This window comes from Bactrocera tryoni, chromosome 3 (assembly GCF_016617805.1).
Source record: "Bactrocera tryoni isolate S06 chromosome 3, CSIRO_BtryS06_freeze2, whole genome shotgun sequence".
Taxonomy (NCBI): domain Eukaryota; kingdom Metazoa; phylum Arthropoda; class Insecta; order Diptera; family Tephritidae; genus Bactrocera; species Bactrocera tryoni.
Genome location: NC_052501.1, coordinates 85,560,405 through 85,583,088, shown reverse-complemented (window position 1 = coordinate 85,583,088; position 22,684 = coordinate 85,560,405). Strand labels below are relative to the sequence as shown.

The following is a 22,684-nucleotide window of genomic DNA, read 5'->3' as shown; positions in this document are numbered from 1 at the left end:
ATTAGCATGTTTATTTCATCAGGATTTGGAAGATTTTGTTTTATTGATGACACTTAGAACTTTCGGTGAAAGTAAATGGTGTGCAGTCTTTTGGCATTTTGCGCTTTGTCTAGCAAAGAGTACAGTGTAATTTACCGGCTAAAATTGCTCGCGCATTTCTTCAGGTCCGCAGAGGCATGACCATTGAATTGAATTTGAACTCGGTAATCATGTCTCTTCGGGTTAGACAAAGCCTTAACAGTTGTCCGGTAGAGAGGTTGCAAGACTTCAGGTGCTATATCTATTTTGTCCGCTTGTGTTGATTTACCATTTGCCCAATCTCCAAATTGAGATCCCTTATTCGGGGATCACAGGGATCGGCATAGCGTAAGGTATCGCCCTCTTTAGCTAAAACAACTGCTTTGCATGGAAAATTGGGGCGGAGTTCCGCGTTTCCTCTAGCCGAGATAAAGCAAGCGTTAGTAGCTGCAGTCACCTTGCGGAATTGAGGCGTTGCTCCAGTGATGGCAAACTTAATCTAAAACTCAGCCATCCAAACGAGCTTAGATCTCCGAAAAAACAGACTTTTGCCGGATAAAACCCGGGGATCGGGTGTCGTGGGAATTGAATGAGTTGTTGTCCAAGGCAATGGTGCAAACTCCGATCAAAGTTCTTATAAGGAATCGTTTGTATTTGTGCTGGATATTCATCAATCGAATCAACTGAATTCACTGAATTGTAATCCCGTTACTTTAAGGACATTAATAATTTATAGAAAGCAGTAAACAGCTGTCAAAACAATATCAGCTGATTAGATTGTCATAAAAACTACAATTAAAAATATATACGGTTATTTTTCATATAAAAATATAAATTTATTCACAGATGTAAATAAACACAATTGTGGTTTAGTTCAACTATTAGCATAAATACACTCACATATAAATGCTTTTTACTACGGCTAATACAGCTTAGTACAAATGTTATTTGTGTTTGGATCAGTACTACTTCATAAAAATATAAATAAGAGAAATCGGAAGGCTATTGCCATTTAGATGGAGAGTGTGTGCTATATATAATTCTACAGAAAATACAAAACTTGCGAAATCCAAAAGTGACTTAACTGGTATGTTGGTTGTGGCTTAAAATTATTGGAAAAGAATGTATAGTATGTGTGTTTTATGATGGAAAAGGAAAATACGGTGGCGTATAGGCTATATCGTTGCTTAGCTGCTTTGCATCAAATTTTTCCATTGCCAAAATCTTCGATTTTTAACAATTCGCACGAGAACTTGAATAATTTCTCACATTTGGCTGGATCCTTCGCATCGCTATGCATTTGGCCGAGTCCACCATTGCTCAAGTAGGTGCCACCCTTGCCTTCCAACTTGGGGTCGATGGCGGCAAGGACGACTGTGCGTGAACCCTGTTCGGGATTTTTGAATAAAAGCTTCTTTACGAACGGCACATAAGTGGTGGCGCTGTGCTCGAACAGATCGGTGTCCACAATGCCCGGATGCACGGCATTCACCTGCACATGCGCAGTCTCCGCGTTCAAGCGAGTCTGCAGGTGACGTGTAGCGAGGATTTGTGCCAACTTCGATTGACTGTATGCAGTGCCGGGATAATAATTTTTGCTGCGGACGAAAAGTGTGTCAAATAATTTCGAAAACAAAACTAATGGGGTACAATTGATTATACTCACAGTGCATTGATGTCGTTATAATTGATGCGTCCAATCAAATTCACGCAGGAGGAAATGTTTACAATGCGCGCGTTTTTGCCCGCTTTGCCCGCGGCCTTTAGCTCGGGCAACAGTAGATGTGTAAGCAAGAAGTGACCCAAGTAGTTGGTAGCGATATGCGATTCGAAGCCATCGGCGGTCAGCTTGAAGGGCGCAAACATGATGCCAGCTATGGATGTATAATTTTTAGTTGACCTTATAATTTTACAAAGAGGCGAATTTTAAACTCACCATTGTTGATTAGCAAGTCTACTTTGTTAAAGCGCGCCTTCACCTTTTCAGCGAATTTCTTAACGGATGTGAGATCACCGATGTCAAGTGGCTCACATATCAGTTCGCCGCCGCTTGAGGTGAGGTCGATAACGGAAGTGACCGCAGCTTCGGCGCTGGCTGGCTCACGCACACCTGAAATACGAGCAAACGGGCAACATGAGAAACGAGCTTTAAAACTAAAAATCATGCCTAAAAATGTATGCTATACGAAGAGCTGAATACAAATTGCACGTAAATTCGAAGCATACTTTTAGGCATATCGAACGTTGACAACGTTCAACGATCAAGAAAAAAATGTGACCAACTTCCGTTCAAGCTTTTAAGACTATAGACGCTTGTGTAAATCGCACATTTGCACAAGAAATTTAAGCTTTATAATTTAACAATATTAGTCGCCTGACTCAGCTAATTAAAAATATTTTCACGTCTGCAATAAATTCTACACTGTCTGTTGGTATTGAGTGATGAGTTTTTGTTGCCAACGAATTGTCGTTCTGCAAGTCAACGAAGAAGCTTTGCCGGCAAGGACGCTTACAATGCGCATGCGCTATGGACTTGGGGTCTGCGAGTGAAGCATGCAATCGTTTAACATTTAACTCACGTACAAATGAAATCTTAGTACACTTACAATGCCCATATAATATAGGTGTGTAGTCGTTTTAGGTATACTGGAGAGATTTTTTTATCAAAGCAAAATATTTTCATTTCTTATTTTGACATTGGACTCAAAAACTTTTTCATTTGAGGAGATATTTTCACGAAATTAAGCATCGGTTATTGTATAGGGTTTTTCAATAAGAACGCTACAAAAGTCTGTGATATCTGTGAAAGTACAATCGTTGCCATTATGTATGGAACTTGAATTCTTTTGCATGACTACCACGGGCACGCTTGCAGAAGTCCAGACGCTGAACCTAATTTTCGACGGTTTTCAAGCCTAAATCGGCCGATACTGCTGCAATTTCACGTCCGATATTCGTACGAAGTTCATCAATCGTCGCTGGCTTGTTGGCATAAACCATAGACTTGACGTAGGCCCACAGGAAATAGTCTACCGGCGACAAATCGCACGACCGAGGTAGCCAATTGACTGGATCATTTCGTGAGATAAAACATTTACCAAACTTAGTTTTCAATAAATCGATTGTGAGAATTCACTGTGTGGCTTGTGGCGCCGTCCTTTTGGAAACACATATTGTCCAAGTCCATATCATCCAATTCGGGCCACAAATATTCAGTTTTCATTGAGCGGTAGTGATTCCCACTCACAGCAACGTGCCGGTCTTGATCATCACGGAAAAAGTACGGCCCAATGACGCCGCCGGTCCATAAACCGCACCGCATGGATAACGTGTGGATTGCTGCCTGACCAATAATGCATATTTTGCTTATTGACGAAGCCATTCAGCCAGAAATGAGCCTCATCGCTGAAGATAGTTTTTTGATAAAAATCCGGATAATTTTTCAAGTTGTTGCTCTGTCCAATTCACGAATGTACGACAAATCTGGTGGTCAAGAGGCTTCAGTTCTTGCGTCAATTTGATCTTGTAAGGATGTACATATGTATGTCAAGATCTTTTCGCCAGATCAATTCGCCACAACGACGTCACAGATGTGCCCAACGCTTGAGAACGACGTGTGGGAAACTGATTTGCGTCTTCCTCAATTGATGCGCTAGCGGCAGCAATATTCTCGACACAAAAGGCGCTTCTTTGTCTCGCTGGAACTTGAACATTTTGTACTGTGCTTGCGGATCTTAAAGTTGAAGCCACCGACTTCGAATTTCGGTAGTAAAATTTAATAATTTCGACTCGTTGTTGGATCGTATATCTTTCCATGATGATATGGCAAACTTTACTGAAGAGAAATGTCAAAAGAGCGGAAATAATATCTATGCTGTCCCTGTCGGTCTACTTTTGTAGCGTCCTATTGAAAAACCCTTTATAAAGCAATGATGCAATCTTCGAAGAAATTGTTCATTGGAATCACTATAGCATATAGCTGCCATATAAACTGAATATATTTGATTTTATTAATATATTTATAGGCATGCTTTTAGATTTATTAAAAAAATTATCATTTTCGAACGAATAATTTGAATAGAGTCGATTTTCTTTTCATTTTAACAACCTCAATTTGAATCAGCAGTAATCAGAAGCATACGAACTTACCCATTATAACCGTTATATCACAGGCCAGTAGTTTCTCCACAATGCGAAGTCCAATGCCACGGTTGCCACCCGTAATTACCGCTACACGTCCAGGTTGCTTATAAAGCGCTAAAGCAAAAGCAAAATATTTGTGTTCAATTAATGTACAGTCAATAAAAGCTAAATTTAACATTATGCAAGCTTAATTTAAGCTCATTTAGGAATGCTATATCGAACAATTACTTTAATTCTTCTTCTTTACTGGCACTTACCGAGGTTTTAATTACTTCAATTACAATACATAAAATGCTTAACTGACATTAGAACTCACCAACGCGATCGCGTGATCGATATGTGAAATCGTGTATCAGGCCTACGAGGCCAATGTATTGGTAGCGCAGCTCCGTTTTCAGCTCATACCAGTTCTTTGGCATCTCCTTGGAGGTTTTGGCAAAATAAAAGCCGCAGAATAATATCACGAATATAATAATAAAGCAGGTCAGCATTTTGGTTGGTTCTACTCAATTCGTTTTAAGGAGGAAAGAGCTGTAAGAAAAGAAAATAGAAAACAAAGTTAGATTTTGCGACATTTTAATGCTTCAGTAGAACATAGAAATAGTGATAAGCGCATTGGAGATAAGTGCCACAAATTGCTTCTACTGATAACTGTCGCATGACGACAGAAGATCAAAGTTCAACTATGATAAACCGCTTGCCGGCCGGCTGCCATCGCATTCGCTTATATTTGTTAGGTTTATTCATATTTGTATGTCAGACTTTGACAAGGCAATCGGATGACGCAGCGTGCTTGAGACATATTTGGAAGTGCGTGCTTACAAGTTTCTATTTTACAGAGGCATTTTCATCCTTTCTTGACTTTATAAATGACCAAAGACAATTAATTTAATTTTTAGATCAGCCTTCTTCAAAGAGGGTATATAATCGATTTCAGCACATCTTTAACGCAGAATACTTCCTAGTTCTGTTCAAACTGGTTTTAACAAAAAAATTGAAAACAGCAAATTAGCATAACAAAAAACAAAACAAAAATATTGTAAAAATAGACAAACCCGTTTAAGGAACGGGAGCTTTGCAAGTTTAATTATCCGCAAAACTGAGCCTACTATCGAATACGCATGTCACAATTAAAAGTGAGTTGGAAAACAAGAACAAAAGTGAACGTTGCCTACGCCGAAGCCAAATACCCTTCACAAATGACAGTTGTATGGCATAGTGACCCTATCTGAACAATTTTCTCTGGAATTGTAGCGTTGCTTTGGACAACAATTCATGGCAAATTTCGTTCGTGAAGTTGTCTTATCAAATGAGCGAGTTTTACATACACGAATCTAATTTGGATTAGTATATGCTATAGTGTTTCCAATAAATTACAATCTTCTTAAGAAGTAAAGGAGCAAAAGCTTTGAGTATGCATATACGGAACGCACCCGAATAAATATCCACCCAAAGATTGTCACTGCAGCTGCATTCCATACAATTTTTATACTCTTGCAACATGTTGCTACAGAATATAGTAGTTTTGCTCACCTAACCACCTAACTGTTGTTTGTATTATCTAAAACTAATTTAAACAGATATAGGGTTATATTTAACGGGGTTTTCAATAGGGACATTACAAAAGTAGACCGATAAAGACAGCAAACACGCCACAGTTTTTTCGCTCTTTTGACATTTCTCTTCAATAAGGTTTGTCATTTCATCATAGAAAGATATAATATCTAACGAGACGAAATTTTTAAATTACTACCGAAATTCGGAGTCATTGGCCTCAACTTTAAGAGCGCTACGTCCATTTTATGGTCGTCATAATCGTCCTGTCAGAACAACAATTGCGCGTTTAGTGGAAAAATTTGAATCCACAAGCACAGTCCAAATGTTCAAGTTCTAGTGAGACAAAGAAGCGCCCTTAATGTCGAGAATATTGCTGCCGCTAGCGCATCAATTGAGGAAGACCCAGATCAGTCCCTGAAACAGCGTTCCCAAGCGTTGAATATCTCTGTGACGTCGTTGTGGAGAATTTCGCGAAAAGATCTTGACTTACATACTTACAAGATCAAATTGATCTACTTGACCACCAGAACTGTCGTATTTTCGTGAATTGGGCTGAGCAATAAGTTGAAAATGAATCGGATTTTCATCGAAAAATCATCTCCAGCGATTAGGCTCATTTCTGGCTGAATGTCTTTGCCAATAAGCGTTATTGGTCAGGCAGAAATCTACACGTACTCCATAAGTCAACACAGCATCCCGAAAAAATTATGGTTTGATGTGGTCTATGGGCCAACGGCGTCAAGTCTAAGGTCTATGCCAATAACCCACTGACGATTGATGAACTTCGTACGAATATCGAAAGTGAAATTGCAGCAGTATTGGCAGTCGAGAATTGGGTTCAGGGTCGGGCAGGTAGTGGCCCGAACTTTCTTATTTATTTTTCTTGCTGTTGTTTTGCAAATTTCGCATTTTTGGTTGGCTGTGGCACGTGGTATTATGATCTCAAAGCTAATATTGCCTGCTGCTCTAGAGCATTTCAAATATTTTCGCACTTTTGTTTGCATTATTCAACGGCGCATGCGTGTGCTCTTCAAAAAGACTGTAACCACAGCGCTTTCTTATCTCGATACTTGGCTAAAAAGCTTGTTTACACATCCATTTGTACCGAGTGTGCGCACCTTCACTAGCGAAATTGAGGCGCGTAAGCGTGTCAACGACGCCGTAACGGTGCTGTTCGCGCTGCAAAGCACTTGCTTGCCCTAACTGTGTGTCCACAGCAATGACAAATATTCTGAAGATGGGAAATATGCATAAATTATTATTGTCAGTTAAATGCCAGTCATAACAAAATGCGTTGAAAGTCAAGCCTTAAATTTCCACAAGGGAGCTTTTTGTCATAAAGTTATTTCAAAGCACTCGAATAAAATGTAACGCCATAAAACTGTAGGAATGCCGCTAGTTGTACAAATAGTTGCACAAAGTTGTTCAGTTGTCACACCTTTTGTTGGCTTTGACAAATAGAATCTTCTCCTGTTTTATTATGTTTATTTTTTACTTTAAGTGTTGACTTCACGGTTGCTTAAATTGCACTCTAACTAACTAACTAACTAACTAACAGGTGTAATTCACTACCGCCGAAAAGTCAACAAATAACAAAGCGACACCTGGGATTGGCTTTTGTACTTTCGAACTTGGAGACTCTTTGCAGCAATAATGTTAGTAACTGGATAAATACATCATAAGAACGCACATAAACCTAACACTTGGAAAAGGTGACTTTGCTTAGGGCCCTTTAGCCTTGGCACAATGTTTTGGGCGGTAAAAAAAACTCTTATATTTGCTGGAAAAATGCTAATGACGCTTGATTTATTTGAAATATAAAAAATTTAAATATTTTTTTTACAAACTGGTTTTTTATTTTTGGACCACACGCGTGCCCTCCATTGCACCTTGTACGGAAGAGCTGTATTACGAAATGTTACAAAGTTGATGCGTCACATACATATATTTATAATGCCAATCAAACAAAAAGATAAAAAACATAAAATGTTGAAACTTTTGTAACTATATACATATGTATTTACATATGTAATGGCCCACTCGTAGGTCAGTAGCATTATGAAAGGTTATTGTGCCAGATGCCAAGTACAATTAAACCGAAACTAGTTTCCCTACGTTGACCTGTTGGTCAGTGACGACTTGACCATGAATCTCGACACACAGGAAGCTCTTGATTCAACTGGCTGCTTCACAGATGTGTTTGAAAAATCAAAAACAAGAAAAAATCTTTACTTCAGCTGCACCGAAACTGTAACACCCTTCACAAATAAAAAGTCTGGAGAGACTGATAGTCTGGTATATAAGGAGGCGAATTCCGAGGGATCATTGTATTGTAAAGGTAGGTCAGTTGATACTGCCATGCATACTATCGTGCCATGGCTTGAGGAAGCCATTAGGATTAAAGAATTCGCTGTTGGGGCCTTCCTTGATATTGAGGGAGCTTTAATAACGTCCTGTCGGAAACAGTCGTAATGCTCTGGACGGTCTAGTGATCTCTTTGCACTCAGTAAGGCTAGCTTCTATATGTGGGCGTTTTAATAGGCCATTGTCCAATTGGCGTCCATGTCCTAATCTGGTTGCCGGTGTAGCGTAGCGGTAGCGTCTAGAATGGCAGGGTCAGAACTATGCATCGCAGTGACGTCCCACACTCTGAAGTAGCTGTTTCGCACGGCGGAGTGAATGGGGAGAAAACAGCACTGGCAGCAGGCAGAAGGAACTTGCCATGCCAAGCTGCTTTTAGGAGGGTACAAGAGGGTTCGCAAGATTGAGGAAATAATCAACCTCTAATGAGACAAATTTCGCCTCCTTGTCGCGCTTTATACAGGGCACTGTAGGCTCAGGAAGCACTTGTCTAATATGGACACAATTTCTTGCGCAAACTGCGGTTCTGCGACATGGAACAGGAAAGCCCAGGACACATTTCCATCCATTTACGTGGATCACATAACCTCAGTGGCGCCCAGCAGGCTCCTGAAATTGTTTAAGATGCTGTACCTTGGTGACCATATGTGATATAGAGGAGGGCACAATAGACGGTAGGGCGCAGTGCACAACCTCAATCTTTACTATATATCTATCTATCTAATAATTGGTATGTGTGATTTTTGTCGATGTTGTTGTTGTAGAACTCTGTCGAATCGACCGTCCCCTTGGCCGGGTAAAAATCCGGGTCAGTTACGCCTACGTAGACCCGATTGTCGTTTATCCGTTATCGGTGGTTCGACAAGTGAGCAGCTTTGTGCGAGGAAAGAGAAAAAAGATTGGTATCTCCAAACTGAGGGGCTAGGTCGCGTTTTTACAAACGGACGGATATGGCGACGCAGCTCGTCATGCCGTTCATAGAAAGTGTTAATGTATATCTTCTATAGGGCCTTTGTCACTTCCTGCTTTGCTACAACATCGTGACAGACCTAATTTACACTGTTCAGGGTATTAAAATACTAGATGACCTTAAAAACAAACGCGTTTGTAAACCAATATGTGTTGAAAATGAGTGTTTTGGATTGAAATGCAGTCAAACATATTAACCAAAGAGAGACTTTAAAATAAAAACAAGATTTACATAGAAAGCATACACAGAAACACTAATAAGCCAGAGAAGAAAGTTAAAACCAAGGCAGCTCACTCGAAACATGAAAAATTCAAAACTGTTGGAAAACAAAATAACTATTTCTGAGTATAAATACGAATGTATGTGTGCACAAGATGTACAATTTGCTGAGTACAAAAGCGTTGTTCAAAAGAAAATGCAAATTTGACTCGCGATGACATATGGAACACTCGTATGTGAATACGGCGGTGTGTGTGTGTGAATATGCTAACAATGGAGACAACAATCGCCAAACACGAATATGGCTAATAAACAAATTAATGCTGACTATCACTGGCAAAGTGCCATGGAAATTGAAGGTAGGAGAAAGAGTTTGCAGCCAGAGTATAGCTTAAAAAGGTGTAGCGGAGAAAATACTTAGAGTTCATTGGCAGCGGTTGGGCACAGAACACAGCATGAGGTTTAGAAACTTAATAAGAAACTGATAGCTTGTTGCCCAAGTGAGAAATGCTAATTTTATAGACAAATCAACATATCTACTACTAGTTGTGGGCAGGAAGTGGTTAGTTTTATTCATAAATTTTTAAATCTTTGTTTGAATTTCAATTATATTTCAAACACACTTAACGTGCTACTTTAAGTTTTGCGCCAAATCACAGATTTTATTGAAAATGTGGAATATACACTATCCTATATAAACCTAAGAAACAGCTGCCAAAGGCGAGATGCCAACCGCTAAAAAGCGCAGCACGCCACGAAATAGCAGCGTGTGTGAGCGTGCAGTTAAGCTGATAAGCCGAACTTGTGGGTTAGTAATGCCGTAAGACCGAAAAATATTTTGGTAGACATACATACATGTATAAAAGTATACATATTCATGCGCGTAGCTGTATAGAAACAAAGCAGAAGCCGCACCAAAAACTTTCTTTTTCCAACTACCTAAATGCGTGTTCGGATCTGCGGCCACCAACGTTTATATACCTTGAAGATACACCTTTACGTATGCTTACATGCATATGTATGTATATATGTATGTTTATACAACAAATATTGCTTTTGGTGACTTTTTGGATGGCTATTTAATAAACTTTTAAAAATGAACTTAAATATATTAGACTGAGGTGTGAAAGTGTGCAGACAGCGCCAATGATTTTGAAGGCGTACATTTGTACACTTAAAAAATGTCATCCAGCTAAAAACTGATTAATTGTTGTTAATTTTTTATACAAAATGTAGGAATATGCGACTTACCTTAGATATTAATAAATACTTTAGTATTTAATGTTGATTGTTGCTGAATTTATGTTGAGTGCTTTGTAACTCTCGCCGGACGCTTTTTACGCTTCTTGTACGTATTTGTAATTAATTGTTTAATGATAATTGCTCATAACGACCACGTTTATGTCAAGTCATAACAGTTCATTTAATTGTTGTGTCAATTAATTTCCCTCCAACGCTAAATCACTTATCACGTTTGGCGCAATCCTCGTATCGTTCCAATTGCACCTGTTATATACCTACATTTAATATAGCAACACTTCAATCAGCGCGTTCCCGTCAGAACCGCTCGCGGAGAAAATCTAAATGTGACTAAGCGCCAAACCGTGCCGGCACGTCTTCAAAAACCACATAGCTATCGCTTCAAATACAAGCAAGCATGTTGTGTGGAGCTATCTCCCCAATAATAACATAATATTGAGCGCAACTCTCTGTTAGCTTGTCGATTTCATAAGCAGAGGAACTGAAGCAGCAAACGAGATTACCCCAGCTGAGCGCCACTGGCAGCAAATTATAGAAATAAAATTAACTTTTTGTTGGCGCATTCACTTTAGTTGCGTTAAACATGTGCGCTTTACTTCACTAGTTCATTTGTGTAAATTTATTAATACAAGAATTCACGATTGCTACTAAAATTGGGCTCAATTTTCTCTTCTCCATTTTCAACTAAATTCGCGACGTGCCACTGTAAACACAACGTCAACACAGCTGTTTAGACAGCTGACAGCTAACAGCGTTGCCACTGGCTGAACGTATTTTTTTAATTTGGACGTGGTTTTTATTTGATGGATTTGTTGAGACATTTGTGAGTAGATTTTAATGTTAGTTGAAACTGTTATGTTTGAAAGATTATGGTACTATGGTCATAGCTTTCGTTGGTTACTCTGATTAAAATTATATAATAATATAATTATGTATATGTAATGAACTCGTTTATTTTTAATTCTTTAAATTTCGAATTATTAATATATTAGGGACTAAGCGATTAGTAACATAAGTGCTTTCTGTGTTTAGATAATTCTTGAAAATTATTGATTTGCTTTCTTCAAGTCACAATTTCACCCATCTCTCTTCCAACCTTCTTGGCAAATAGCAGTTCTAAAGACCGTTTTCTCCATGTTTGGTGAGCAGCCATCTGTCAGTTAAGTACTGGTTATAAAAAAAAGAATGAGTTTTGGTTAAGATCTGGTTAAAAAGTTTTTGTTTTTACCGAAGTAAGGAGTCTTGGTTAAGTTAAATTAAGTTCTGGTTAAAGAAAAAGGTTTTTTTTTACCGAAAGAAGGACTTTTGGTTAAGTTAACCAGAACTTAACCGGAACTTAACCAGAACTTAACTGATAAGTGGCTGCTAACCAGACATGCAAAAAACATCGGCAAAGTTTCATATATTCAGCAAACACTGTGTGTTTTTACAGTTCCTCAGCATACTCAAGAATGTTTTGCTGATAACTTCCCACACACTTGCTCTCAGCCTTAAGGTTTATCATAACTCAGCGGCGATGCTGCAGCTCTTTAGCTGCTTAACGTTATATCCCGAAGTAGTTGCTCTGGAGCATTCGCTGTGAAACGTTGAAACAATTTGAAAAGTAAAAATAATCTTATAACGGCATATCATTTGCAATAGTTGCAATGCATTTGTATCGCTTATGTAATAACTTTAGTGTGGCAGTATGCATTATAACGTTGCTCTTCCTGCAACTCAGCGCCGCCAACAAATACAACGTGTCCTTGGCGCAAATGGATACGTGCAAGGAGTTTCGTATAGCCAACACCGGATATGCCTACACGCAATTCTTTCACATACACAAATTGGCCAACAACAAAGTGAACGCCAATGAGCGGTTGCATTTGAAATTTTACGTGCTCGCGCCGATGGATGCACACATCCTGTTGTCGACCAACGACAGGCCGCTCTCCAGGGACCGAGTCTATGAAGTGGGTGCGTAATGGACAACAAAATACATACACACGCGTACATTGTATGTGTGTGTGCATGTGGTTGAAATGAATAATGCAAAATACTGAATGGAATTTCTTTGTGCATTTCTATTTTATTTTATCAGTGATTGGCGCCGGCCAGAATTCCTTCTCCTCCATACGTAGTCGCATGGCCTCGATGCGCGTCTCCACAAGTACGATGCCAAACATTTTGACGATGTACGATCCGACGCCCATCGAAATCATACAAACGAAGGGTACGTTCATGCATATATGTATGTATGTATGTAAATGCATATATACCTTATATATATGTATGTATATATGTATGTATAAATGTGTATATTTAGATGTGTGGGAGTGGCATTGTGCCAACATGCTTTGTAAATATGTGTAAAAAAAAGGAAAAAGTGTCGGCATGTATACATATGAAGAAGTGTGAGTAAGCAGCTGATAAGTCGAGCGTGGTTAAGTTAGGCTGAAAATATCTCGTGTGCACATGTCTCGCTGTCCGCAAACAGATTTCCGCAAATCCACTTATGTGTGAGTGTGTGTTTTCTTTCTACCGCAGATGGCACACTTTCCGTTTACATTCCGGGTTTGAAGCAGGCACCGCTTTTGAATTACACGGATCCCGCGCCGCTCGAAATCAATTATCTGAGCTTCAGTAGTTTTGGCTCGACGCCGGCGAAATGGTACTACGACTGTCAATTCGATGGCTTCGGTAAGCGTATGCGTTTTTAAACAATGTGTGTGTGTGTGTGTAAGTGTATTTGTTAATCTCGAGAAAATGTTGTATTTCGCAGCTGAAGAAATGGAGGAGGAAGCACATGAGACCGACCTTTTTCACTCCCTGCTAGCGAATTTGACTAAGAATTTCGCGAACGAGTCGGTGCCCATGGATCTGCAGTCGGTCAACTTCGCATTCCAACTGAAATCGGTCGTTTATAATCATGAAAAGTCCATTCTACACACACGCTTGCATTTATCGTTGGTGAGTAGCGTTGACATTGAAATCATAACGGGAAGTATAGCTATATAAGGAAAATTATGAAATTAGCGATTAAAGCTCTAGTTCTAGATCTGAGCTGAGAGTTTAGTTGAAGCTTTACCGCCTCACCGGTTTAATTGTAACTTAGAATATGTGTACTATTGAGACCTTACTTATGCCTTCTCTTCCTCCATTCATCCATTGTTTTTTTTTATCTCGCGCTCCTGATTAGTATTGGCAAGATCCCAGACTTGCCTGGGATGCGGATGCATTTGGTATTGCCGGCGTAAGTTTCGGCTACAAAGAAGTACCGAAAATTCTTTGGCTACCAGATTTAATAGTGCTCAAGTAAGTTGGCGCAGTTCACTAACAATATAACAGTTTTGATATGTTTTTCGGCTCCGCAGCGCCGCCCACGGCAGCACCACACAACGTGAACCCGATATCGGTTTTATGCTCTATGCCAACGGCAACGTGACCATGATCAACACGAACGCCGAATTCGTGACTTGGTGCGTGGATACGAAACAAAACTGGCCGCATGAACGCCTCAATTGTGGTCTAATATTGGGCATAGAGTCATTTTCGCCGCGCACACGTGAGCCGATCACCCTGCAATACGACAATAGCATGCCATTGCCTGTGGAACCGTTCAGCATGCTAAGCGAGTGGCATTTCAGACAAATAAGTATATCGCAGATTGTCAGTGCAGCGAGCAATACGAGCCGTTATGATACACAAGCCATTGCCCAATCCATGAACGGCGACATATCGTTGGATTTCACGATCGAAAGGAATGGCGCGTTTTACCGGAACGTTTACACGATGCCAATTTTGGGTAGCTATGTCGCCGGATATGGCGCAAATCAAGTGTTTCACAATGTCGCTATGGTTTTTCTTTGCAGCCTGTGAGACGTTGCTGGTTTTGTCTTTCTTGCTTCGCGGCTATCGACGCGGTGGTCTCATATTGGTGGTGTTCTTCGTCATCTCCATGGGTTTGATGTTCGTCACAAAGCATGCACCCACCGCCTATATACCGAACATATGTGAGTAGTTGGCACCTACGTGCAAAATTTTGGAACTATCTGCTCTATTTTTATTTTAGTGAAAGCTTATCGTCATGTTATGCGCACCGCGGCCTTCTGCTACCTATTGCATGTGGCTTTAATTTGGTTGGAGCTCTATCCTCCCAAGCCGAAACCGTTCGATTGGTTGATGTCTTTGCTAAATGTGTCAGCTCTCCGGTTGTTGCTTTGTATGCGCTTGGCCGATGTAGGTTTCTAACTTCATTTTACCGAAGTCTTCGTTCATATTTGTTTAACATTTTTGTAAGCTAAATTCATTTATTTTCCTCCGTCAATTTAGTGCGATCAATATGTGAGCATTCAGACACATCCTTGGCGCGAGCTGGCTAAGATGATCAACAACTGCTGCTTCATCGTCGTCAGCACTTTGTTCATAATCGTCGACATTCTGTTTTTACCGAAGTTCTAAAATTCTTTGGGTTTCAAACGGATGCTATGAGTTTTACTAAAATTTTTGGTGTATTTTAATTATTTGATTGTATTTGTTTATAAAAATCACAAAAATTATATTTTTTAACGAAAAATTTCATTTCATATTGTTTTTATTAAAAGTATATACAAAGCCTTGTAATAAATACAATACATTTATGCTTGCATTTATATATGTATTATATGTATATGTATATATATAATATTGTCATTAACCCTTTGATAGGCAAATTCCGTGTTATTTTGCACCACATTCCTCAGTTACGCCATTTGGAGCACGCGATCATGCAACTTATGTGGCTGTTAGATTAATTTTTTATTAAATATCAATGCGTTTTGCATTTATCCTTCTTTTCCTCTACACCACGTGATCGTGATGTGGTCTCGACTTCGGGTTCTTGCTATAGTATCCTTTTCGTTTTGGCTGCACATCGTTTGTAACTCATTTAATGGTAGCCGTGACCTAAACTGAGACCGCCTCCGTAGCTGATGGCTGGAGCAGCATACTTCACGATGGATGGGGCAGCTGCAGCGTAGGAGATCGAGGGGGCGGCTAATTTAATGGCGGGTGCAGAGTACGAGATGGCTGGAGCAGTTGCGGCATAAGAAATGGCTGGGGCGGCTGCGGCGTACGAAATAGCTGGTGCCGGTGCGGCATACGAGATGGCTGGGGCGGCTGCGGCTAATGAAATGGATGGAGCGGGTGCGGCGTATGAGATGGCCGGTGCGGCAGCATACGAGATGGATGGGGCGGCTGCGGCCAATGAAATAGATGGAGCAGCTGCGGCGTACGAGATGGCTGGCGCAGCAGCGGCTAATGAAATAGCTGGAGCGGGTGCGGCATAAGAAATAGCGGGAGCTGCTACTGCAACTGGCGCTGGAGCTGCAATGGCAACTGGTGCTGGAGCCGCTACGGCAACTGGTGCGGGAGCTGCTACGGCTACTGGTGCGGCGGCGGCGACCTTAACGACAGCTGGAGCGGAATGCTGAATAACCTGAGGGGAGTATGGAATTTACAGGATTATAAAAGGATCCTCTTTCTCTCGCCTCTGAACTCACTTGACTGAAGGTAGAGTAGCTGGTGGCGGCTGGGGCTGCTTTCACGATGGTCGGTGCGGCAACTACAGCAGGTGTGGATACTACAGTAGGTGCGGATACTACAGCAGGTGCAGATACTACGGGTGCTGCAGCAAGGCTGATGGATGGCGCTGCGTAACTAATGGATGGGGCGGACTGAGCAATGCTAACAGCGGGAGCGGCATAACTTATAGCTGGTCCATGACCTAAGCTCCCTAAGCTCAGCGCTGGTGCTGCATATGATCCATGGCCCAAACCCAATAATCCAGGGGCAGCGGTGGCGGCTGCGATCAAACTAAGTACGATCTAGTGCGACACAACGGAAAGGACACATTAAAAAAGGTGATTAGAAGCACAGTAACGGTATAAACACAAGCACTTATGATCACAAATTTCCACTAGAACACACGCCTTATCCTCACCAGATATTTCATGTCTGGATATGAAGGCGTTGCGGAGGATTAAAGTGATTTATTTGCGAACTCTTTTACACGTCTATTGAACGCACACGCACGATTTGCTTGCTAGTCGCTCGATTGCTGGAGAAGTCAACTGTGATTACTAAGCTGACAAGCAGTTACTTTTATAGTTCAACGTGGTCGATCGTAAATTAGAAAGATTACATTGAAGAGCGCAAAAACGTAGCGTAAAAGTGAAACAAAAGCAAGTAAGGAAGAGCCAAGTTCGGGTGTATCGAAACATAATATTCGTTTGTCGCGTCTAACTGTTTTTGTTTGGACGAACCACGTCCTGGACGGCCATCAACATCTACTGATAAACAACACGTCGGGAAATTGGTGCTTGAGAATCGACGATTAACAGCCAGAGGTCTTACCAGCATCGTTGGACTTTTGGAGGGATCAGTGAAAACCTTTTTGAAATATCGTGGAAAAGGTGAGCAGGAGTTGAAAAAACCAAGTCACGCAAATCAAAAATGAAGGTTATGTTAATACTTGTAGTTTTCTTCGATAATCGAGAAGTGATCTACTCCGAATTCTTTCCGACCGGTCAAACTGTCAATTAGGAATACTAATTGAGTGTTATGTGTCGTTTGCGAAGCTATTCGTAAGAAGTGGCCGGAATTATGGGTCGGTGGGCGTGGCAATGGTTCGATTTCAGCCAGCTAAAATACTAACCGCTTCAGGTTGGCAAGTTCTCAAGTTTCTGCTATTACATATGGTCCGACGGAGACAACACATATTTTCCTCTTGACCATACATACATACATACATGCAAATCATTATATATCTCGTTTGGATGTTCCAAACAACAGTTAGCCCAAAAAAATTAGTATACCCTAAGCAACAGGTTGCGACGGTATAATAAATAGCAAACAAATAAGGGCGCAAAAATGCACAACCACCCAAAGCAGAGCGACTGCAATCGGATTTTGAGGCGTTGGAAGCTTTTTACAACAAAAGAAAGACATGAAGCCCGAATTCGCGCCGACGACTAGTGGCTCCTTTTGGCAAGATGTGGCGGCGGAATCGATTCTTATGCTGCTGCTTGAAATGTCTGCATTGCTCAGCGCTTGCTGTTTCTATTCTGAGCACTTAGCAATGTGTGCAAATGCCAATTGCAGCCAGAATTGTAGCAACATGCGATCTGCTATGGTCCGCCGTCTGCCGTCAGCTCGGCTGGCGTCATGCACCCTATGTTTGGTGACAAGTATGTATGTGCGAAATGAGTGAATGAATGGACTTGAGATTTTCGTTGCTATGACCGAAGAGTTTTTGGAGACTTTTTCCGTTTGATTTGCAAATTCGTATTTAAACTGTGTTATTAGTTTCTGAGGTGAACTGCGTTATATACTAAGCTGATAAGTGTGATGCACAAAATGGAAATTTGAAAGTAGAAGACTAGCCTCTTATTAATGGCCTGCCAACAAATATTCCCACTGCTCAAAATTGTTTGAGGCAACTTAGATGCCTGTCACTAGCACATAACGGGTGTTGTTATATTCTTTTAAATTGCTCTGACCTAGATTTTTCACAAATTGCTTCCGAACAATGCGCGGTTTCCAACAGATTCCTTTTATAGGCACGCCATGCTCACTGTTATTTAGATAATTTACTTGAAAATTAATAATTCATGGGGCTTCCTTATTTGAAAAATAGTCATGGGAGCAAAATTTTAAGAATTAAAGGTGTTTCAACCACATTTTATTAAAAATGTCGACCAAAGAGTTTGCAATGGCCAAGCCTAACGCAGACTTTGCGACTTGGCTGTTATTACGAAATGGAACTAACCACATGAACGTCTTATTAACAGAGTTGTATTGGATTTATGGTAGAGTCATTTTGGCAGACCAATAAATAGAGTGTAGATTGTTAACAAACCAAGCAACGTGGACCCTTAAAACACATAAGACTCCAGCTATATCCATTCGAGGCGAAACCGTTCGATTGGTTGATGTCTTTGCTAAATATATGGGTTTCGAGGTTGTTGCTTTGTACATATGTGCTTGGCCGATGTAGGTTTCTAAATTAATTTTATTCAAGTATTCGGTTTATATTAACGAATACTTTTCGTACATTATTTCATGGTTTTTATTGGCTAAGATGATCAACAACTGGCATCTTACTTTTACCGCAGTTCTAAAACCATGTATTATATTTTACTTAGAGTGCGTTTACAGACGAGGTCTTTTGTTGCCCGAACTCGTAGTTTGTTGACGAGCGGTAACGAGAAGAGGAAGAATTCTGAAAGACACAAACGACACTGCCTTGCTCATGTTGTTGTATTCTTGTTCAAAACAGTTCACAGCCGCACAGTTCTGCATTCCTTTTCCTGTTGAAATTATTGCAATGGTTGCCATTTGGTTTCAAATATACCTACAGGGTTTGTTCGAAAAGTAATAGGACTGAGTCGATTTAAAAAATTTTATTGAACCAATCTTTACAATTCTTTAAAAACTTTTAAAATAGGCTCCTCCTCCGGAAAAGCCTTGAGAGCCGAGGTGCATACTGCTTGGATCCCCTTTCCTCGGCCTTTTCAGGCAATGAAACAAAAAAGTCCAGGGGGCAACATCTGAGCGGAAGCGTTAGGATGCCGGCCTTGATTAGGTAGCTGTTGACAAGAAGGCGCTGTGAGCCGGGGCGTTGCCCTGGTGCAGCTTCCCATCGGCTGCGATGTCTTGTCGGACCCGATTGACCCTTCGTTTGAGCCCTTTGAGGACTTCCACGTGAAACTCGGCGTTGACGTTTTGCCCAGGAGGCACAAATTAATGGTGGACGATGCCTTTGATATCAAAAAAAGACAACGAGCATCGTTTTCGCTTTGGATTTGCTCATTCTTTCGGTCTTCATCAGCGACCTCTTCCCGCCCTCCAAAAAGGCCTAGTGCCACCGAAACACACCACTTCTTGTTAAAGCAACATCTGGGTAAGCCTGCTGGATCATATCAAAACGTCTCTGTCGCAGATTTACGAAGTTTCACACAGAATTTAATCGCGTATCGTCGCGCGAAAATCTTTGTCCTGACTCTCCAGGTGCTCGGAGGCAACTGACCAGCCGCTCGTTCATTACCTAGAAACGCCCTCTTCCGAATCCAGACGGTGCGCGCACGCTCCGAAGTACAGTCGCGGCAGAAGATAATCAGTTCTATTACTTTCCGGACAAACCCTGTACGAATATACACAAAATAATATAATCTTTTACAAAAGAAAAGGCTGATTACGGTTAAAAATTAGCGGGTAAACGCAAACAGCAGGGAAAGCTAGGTTTTTATTATTATTTATAAATATTTGACTAATCTTTCAATAAAAATCACACAAATTATATTTTTTAACGAAAAAGTTCACTTAGCATTTTTTATTCCTTTTTTACTTAATAGTATATACAAAGCATTGAAATAAATACAATATATATTTATGCATGTATGTATGATATCCTCATTAAACCCTTTGATAGACAAATTCCGTATTATTTTGCACCACATTCCTCAGTTGACGCCATTTTGAGCACGCAATGACGCAATTTGTTGTTGTTGCTGCTGTTGTACATGTGTATATTTTGTTTGCCATGCCATCGTGAACTTAATTTCGGCTTGCCATAATGAATATTTTATTCAAACAATTATTTATTTAGTTGAATACATTTGAAATAGAGAGATTAATGAAAATGATGAAGAGAAAAATTATTGCTGAGAGCGTACAACGGTGATTTTCTGCCACTCATCATACGCTCTTACACTCCACTCTCCTCTTATCTGCATATATCGTGCGGCTGCTTGCTGTCGTTCTTGTTGTTTGTCGTTCTTGCTGTTGTTGTTATTGAACATTGTTGCAGTGATGAATCGCTTTTGTTGTTATTGGTTCTTATTGTCGACACATTTGTAATTCATCACAACAATGACAAAAAAATTCATTGTAAAGTAAGGCGAATTCCCATATTGAGAGCAGGGAAATATATTATTTAGATCTTTATATCAGTGAAAATCTTATTAAACCATTTAGTGACTACCAAAAAACAAAAAAAGAGCAAATACTTAAAAGCGCTGACCGCCAAATGGCCGTCTGACGCTATAACGTAAAGCATGTAATCCGTAATTCCATAAATCCTTGTTGCATTCATCCTTCTTTTCCACTACCCCACGTGTTTGTGGTGTGGTCTCGCCTTCGGGTTCTTGCTGTAATCGTATATCCTTTCGTTTTTGCTGCAGTTCGGTTGTCATACATTTAATGGTAGCCGTGGCCTAAACTGAGACCGCCTCCGTAGCTGATGGCTGGAGCAGCGTACTTCACGATGGATGGGGCAGCGGCAGCGTAGGAGATCGAGGGGGCGGCCAATTTAATGGCGGGTGCAGCGTATGAGATGGCTGGAGCGGCTGCGGCATAGGAGATCGCGGGTGCGGCTAATTTAATGGCGGGTGCAGCGTACGAGATGGCTGGAGCGGGTGCGGCGTACGAGATGGCGGGCGCGGCTGCGGCATATGAGATGGCCGGGGCGGGTGCAGCGTAAGAAATGGCTGGAGCCGCTACGGCAACTGGAGCGGGGGCGGCGACCTTAACGACGGCTGGGGCAGCATGTTGAATGACCTGAGGCACAAAATTTAAATGTCAAATCAGATTTTATTGTATTGTTTAATTATAATTAAGCTAAATTTTAATCGAATTCGGTGGAAGGCCGGTCCGTTAAAAATATTTTCCTTATTCGGTATAATAATTATTTGCGGTAGATCGGAATTACACAACATTTCTATTGGCACTCGATACAAGAGACTGTAGAAAATTGATCTGGAATTCTAACTGGTCACTGTCCGATGACGGCACACGTCCGCAGAATGGGGCTGACAGATCGAGAAGACTGCTGTAAATGTTTAGAGCAGGGCACCACGGAAACAGTGGAGCATTTCCTTTGCATTTGTCGCGCATCAGCAAGACTACGCTGTAAGCAACTGGAGTCCCCACGGTATGCTACACTGGAGGAGGTATCGATATTGTGGCGACAGAGTCGGTTAAAATTCGTGCCAAGCGCCGACATCCTAAAGGATGACTGCATCCCTTGGACCTAGCAACTGAACCCCATCTGGTATCGCAAAGGACCAAAACTAGGCTATGTGTGACTTATTGCCTACCAGTTTAACCTAACCTTCACAGTTTTTTGTGCGATTCTGAATCATTTCCACTAGACAAATGCTTGAAATCGAAATGAAATAACTTTTACTTCAGGGTTACTGTTACCCAACCTCGGGGCTTAGTTACCTTTTACTTTCGTTGAATTGAATATTTTTTGCCTTAGTTTAAGGATTTTGGGGACTAAGTCTCTCTCCCCTCAACTCACCTGACTGAAGGTGGAGTAGCTGGTGGCGGCTGGGGCTGCCTTCACTATGGTCGGTGCGGCGACTACAGCAGGTGCGGAGTAAGCCTTGACAATGGGCGCTGGAGCAAGACTGATGGAAGGTGCTGCGTAACTAACAGCTGGTGCGGCATAGCTTATAGCTGGTCCATGACCTAAGCTCCCTAAACTCAGCGCTGGCGCTGCATATGATCCATGGCCCAAACCCAATAATCCAGGGGCAGCGGTGGCGGCTGCAATCAAGCTAAGTACGATCTAGTGCGACACAACGGAAAGGACACGTTAAAAGAGGTGATTAGAAGCAAAGTAACGGTATAAACACAAGCACTTATGATCACAAATTTCAACTAGAACACACGCGTTATCCTCACCAGATATTTCATGTCTGGATATGAAGGCGTTGCGGAGGATTAAAGTGATTTATTTGCGAACTCTTTCACACGTCTATTGAGCGCACGCACACGATTTTCTGGCTAGTCGCTCGGTTGGTGGAGAAGTCAACTGTGATTGCTAAGCTGACAAGCAGTTACTTTTATAGTTCAAAGCGTTCGATCGTAAATTAGAAAAATTATATCGAAGAGCGCAAAAACATAGCAAAATGTGCATTCTTGTACGAACCGAATTGAATGTACAAAAGTAAAACAAAAACGAAAAATAGAAAAATAAGAGAGCAAAAACGCACAATCACCCAAAAGCAAAGAGATTGCAATCGATTTTTGCGGCGTTTGAAGCTTTTGTGCGACACACGAAAGACGTGAAGCCCGAACTTGCGCCGGCTGGTGGCTAGCGGCTCGTTTTGGCAAGCTGTGGCGGCGGAGACG

The 22,684-nt window shown here is 41.1% G+C and overlaps 4 protein-coding genes across 4 annotated transcripts; 1 reads left to right on the top strand and 3 right to left on the bottom strand.

Moving 5' to 3' along the window:
* Positions 1-829: 829 nt before the first annotated feature.
* On the bottom strand, positions 830-11,211 carry LOC120772281 (dehydrogenase/reductase SDR family member on chromosome X). The gene is made up of 6 exons (XM_040100792.1): positions 10,520-11,211; positions 4,478-4,692; positions 4,168-4,275; positions 1,955-2,128; positions 1,685-1,892; positions 830-1,616 (listed from the first exon to the last, which is right to left on the bottom strand). Exons 2-6 carry the CDS (start codon positions 4,650-4,652, stop codon positions 1,220-1,222), a joined length of 1,062 nt encoding a protein of 353 aa, XP_039956726.1. The 5' UTR covers positions 4,653-4,692; positions 10,520-11,211; the 3' UTR covers positions 830-1,219.
* An 884-nt stretch (positions 11,212-12,095) lies between these two features.
* Positions 12,096-15,047, top strand: LOC120772539. Its single transcript, XM_040101220.1, has 9 exons — positions 12,096-12,484; positions 12,609-12,740; positions 13,055-13,207; positions 13,290-13,477; positions 13,707-13,822; positions 13,882-14,312; positions 14,380-14,520; positions 14,580-14,746; positions 14,840-15,047. The coding sequence occupies exons 1-9, from the start codon at positions 12,175-12,177 to the stop codon at positions 14,966-14,968; spliced, it is 1,767 nt and encodes a 588-aa protein (XP_039957154.1). The 5' UTR covers positions 12,096-12,174; the 3' UTR covers positions 14,969-15,047.
* Positions 15,048-15,434: 387 nt separating this feature from the next.
* On the bottom strand, positions 15,435-16,499 carry LOC120770801 (cuticle protein 16.5-like). Its single transcript, XM_040098380.1, has 4 exons — positions 16,488-16,499; positions 16,048-16,371; positions 15,925-15,983; positions 15,435-15,666 (listed from the first exon to the last, which is right to left on the bottom strand). Exons 1-4 carry the CDS (start codon positions 16,497-16,499, stop codon positions 15,435-15,437), a joined length of 627 nt encoding a protein of 208 aa, XP_039954314.1.
* A 4,244-nt stretch (positions 16,500-20,743) lies between these two features.
* Positions 20,744-22,246, bottom strand: LOC120773105 (cuticle protein 16.5-like). Its single transcript, XM_040102080.1, has 3 exons — positions 22,235-22,246; positions 21,849-22,118; positions 20,744-21,103 (listed from the first exon to the last, which is right to left on the bottom strand). The coding sequence occupies exons 1-3, from the start codon at positions 22,244-22,246 to the stop codon at positions 20,744-20,746; spliced, it is 642 nt and encodes a 213-aa protein (XP_039958014.1).
* Between the last annotated feature and the right edge of the window lie 438 nt (positions 22,247-22,684).

Coding starts and splice junctions, on each gene's coding strand:
- LOC120770801 (XM_040098380.1), bottom strand. Junction 15,984..16,047: donor GCTACTCTACCTTCAGTCAA/GTGAGTTCAGAG, acceptor TACTCCCCTCAG/GTTATTCAGCATTCCGCTCC. Junction 15,667..15,924: donor GCCGCCGCACCAGTAGCCGT/AGCAGCTCCCGC, acceptor TTCATTAGCCGC/AGCCGCCCCAGCCATCTCGT.
- LOC120772281 (XM_040100792.1), bottom strand. CDS start 4,652: ATGCTGACCTGCTTTATTATTATATTCGTGATATTATTCTGCGGCTTT. Junction 2,129..4,167: donor TGATATAACGGTTATAATGG/GTAAGTTCGTAT, acceptor CTCGTATTTCAG/GTGTGCGTGAGCCAGCCAGC. Junction 1,893..1,954: donor AGACTTGCTAATCAACAATG/GTGAGTTTAAAA, acceptor ATACATCCATAG/CTGGCATCATGTTTGCGCCC.
- LOC120773105 (XM_040102080.1), bottom strand. Junction 21,104..21,848: donor GCTACTCCACCTTCAGTCAG/GTGAGTTGAGGG, acceptor TTTGTGCCTCAG/GTCATTCAACATGCTGCCCC.
- LOC120772539 (XM_040101220.1), top strand. CDS start 12,175: ATGCATTTGTATCGCTTATGTAATAACTTTAGTGTGGCAGTATGCATT. Junction 13,208..13,289: donor CTGTCAATTCGATGGCTTCG/GTAAGCGTATGC, acceptor TGTATTTCGCAG/CTGAAGAAATGGAGGAGGAA. Junction 13,823..13,881: donor CCAGATTTAATAGTGCTCAA/GTAAGTTGGCGC, acceptor TCGGCTCCGCAG/CGCCGCCCACGGCAGCACCA.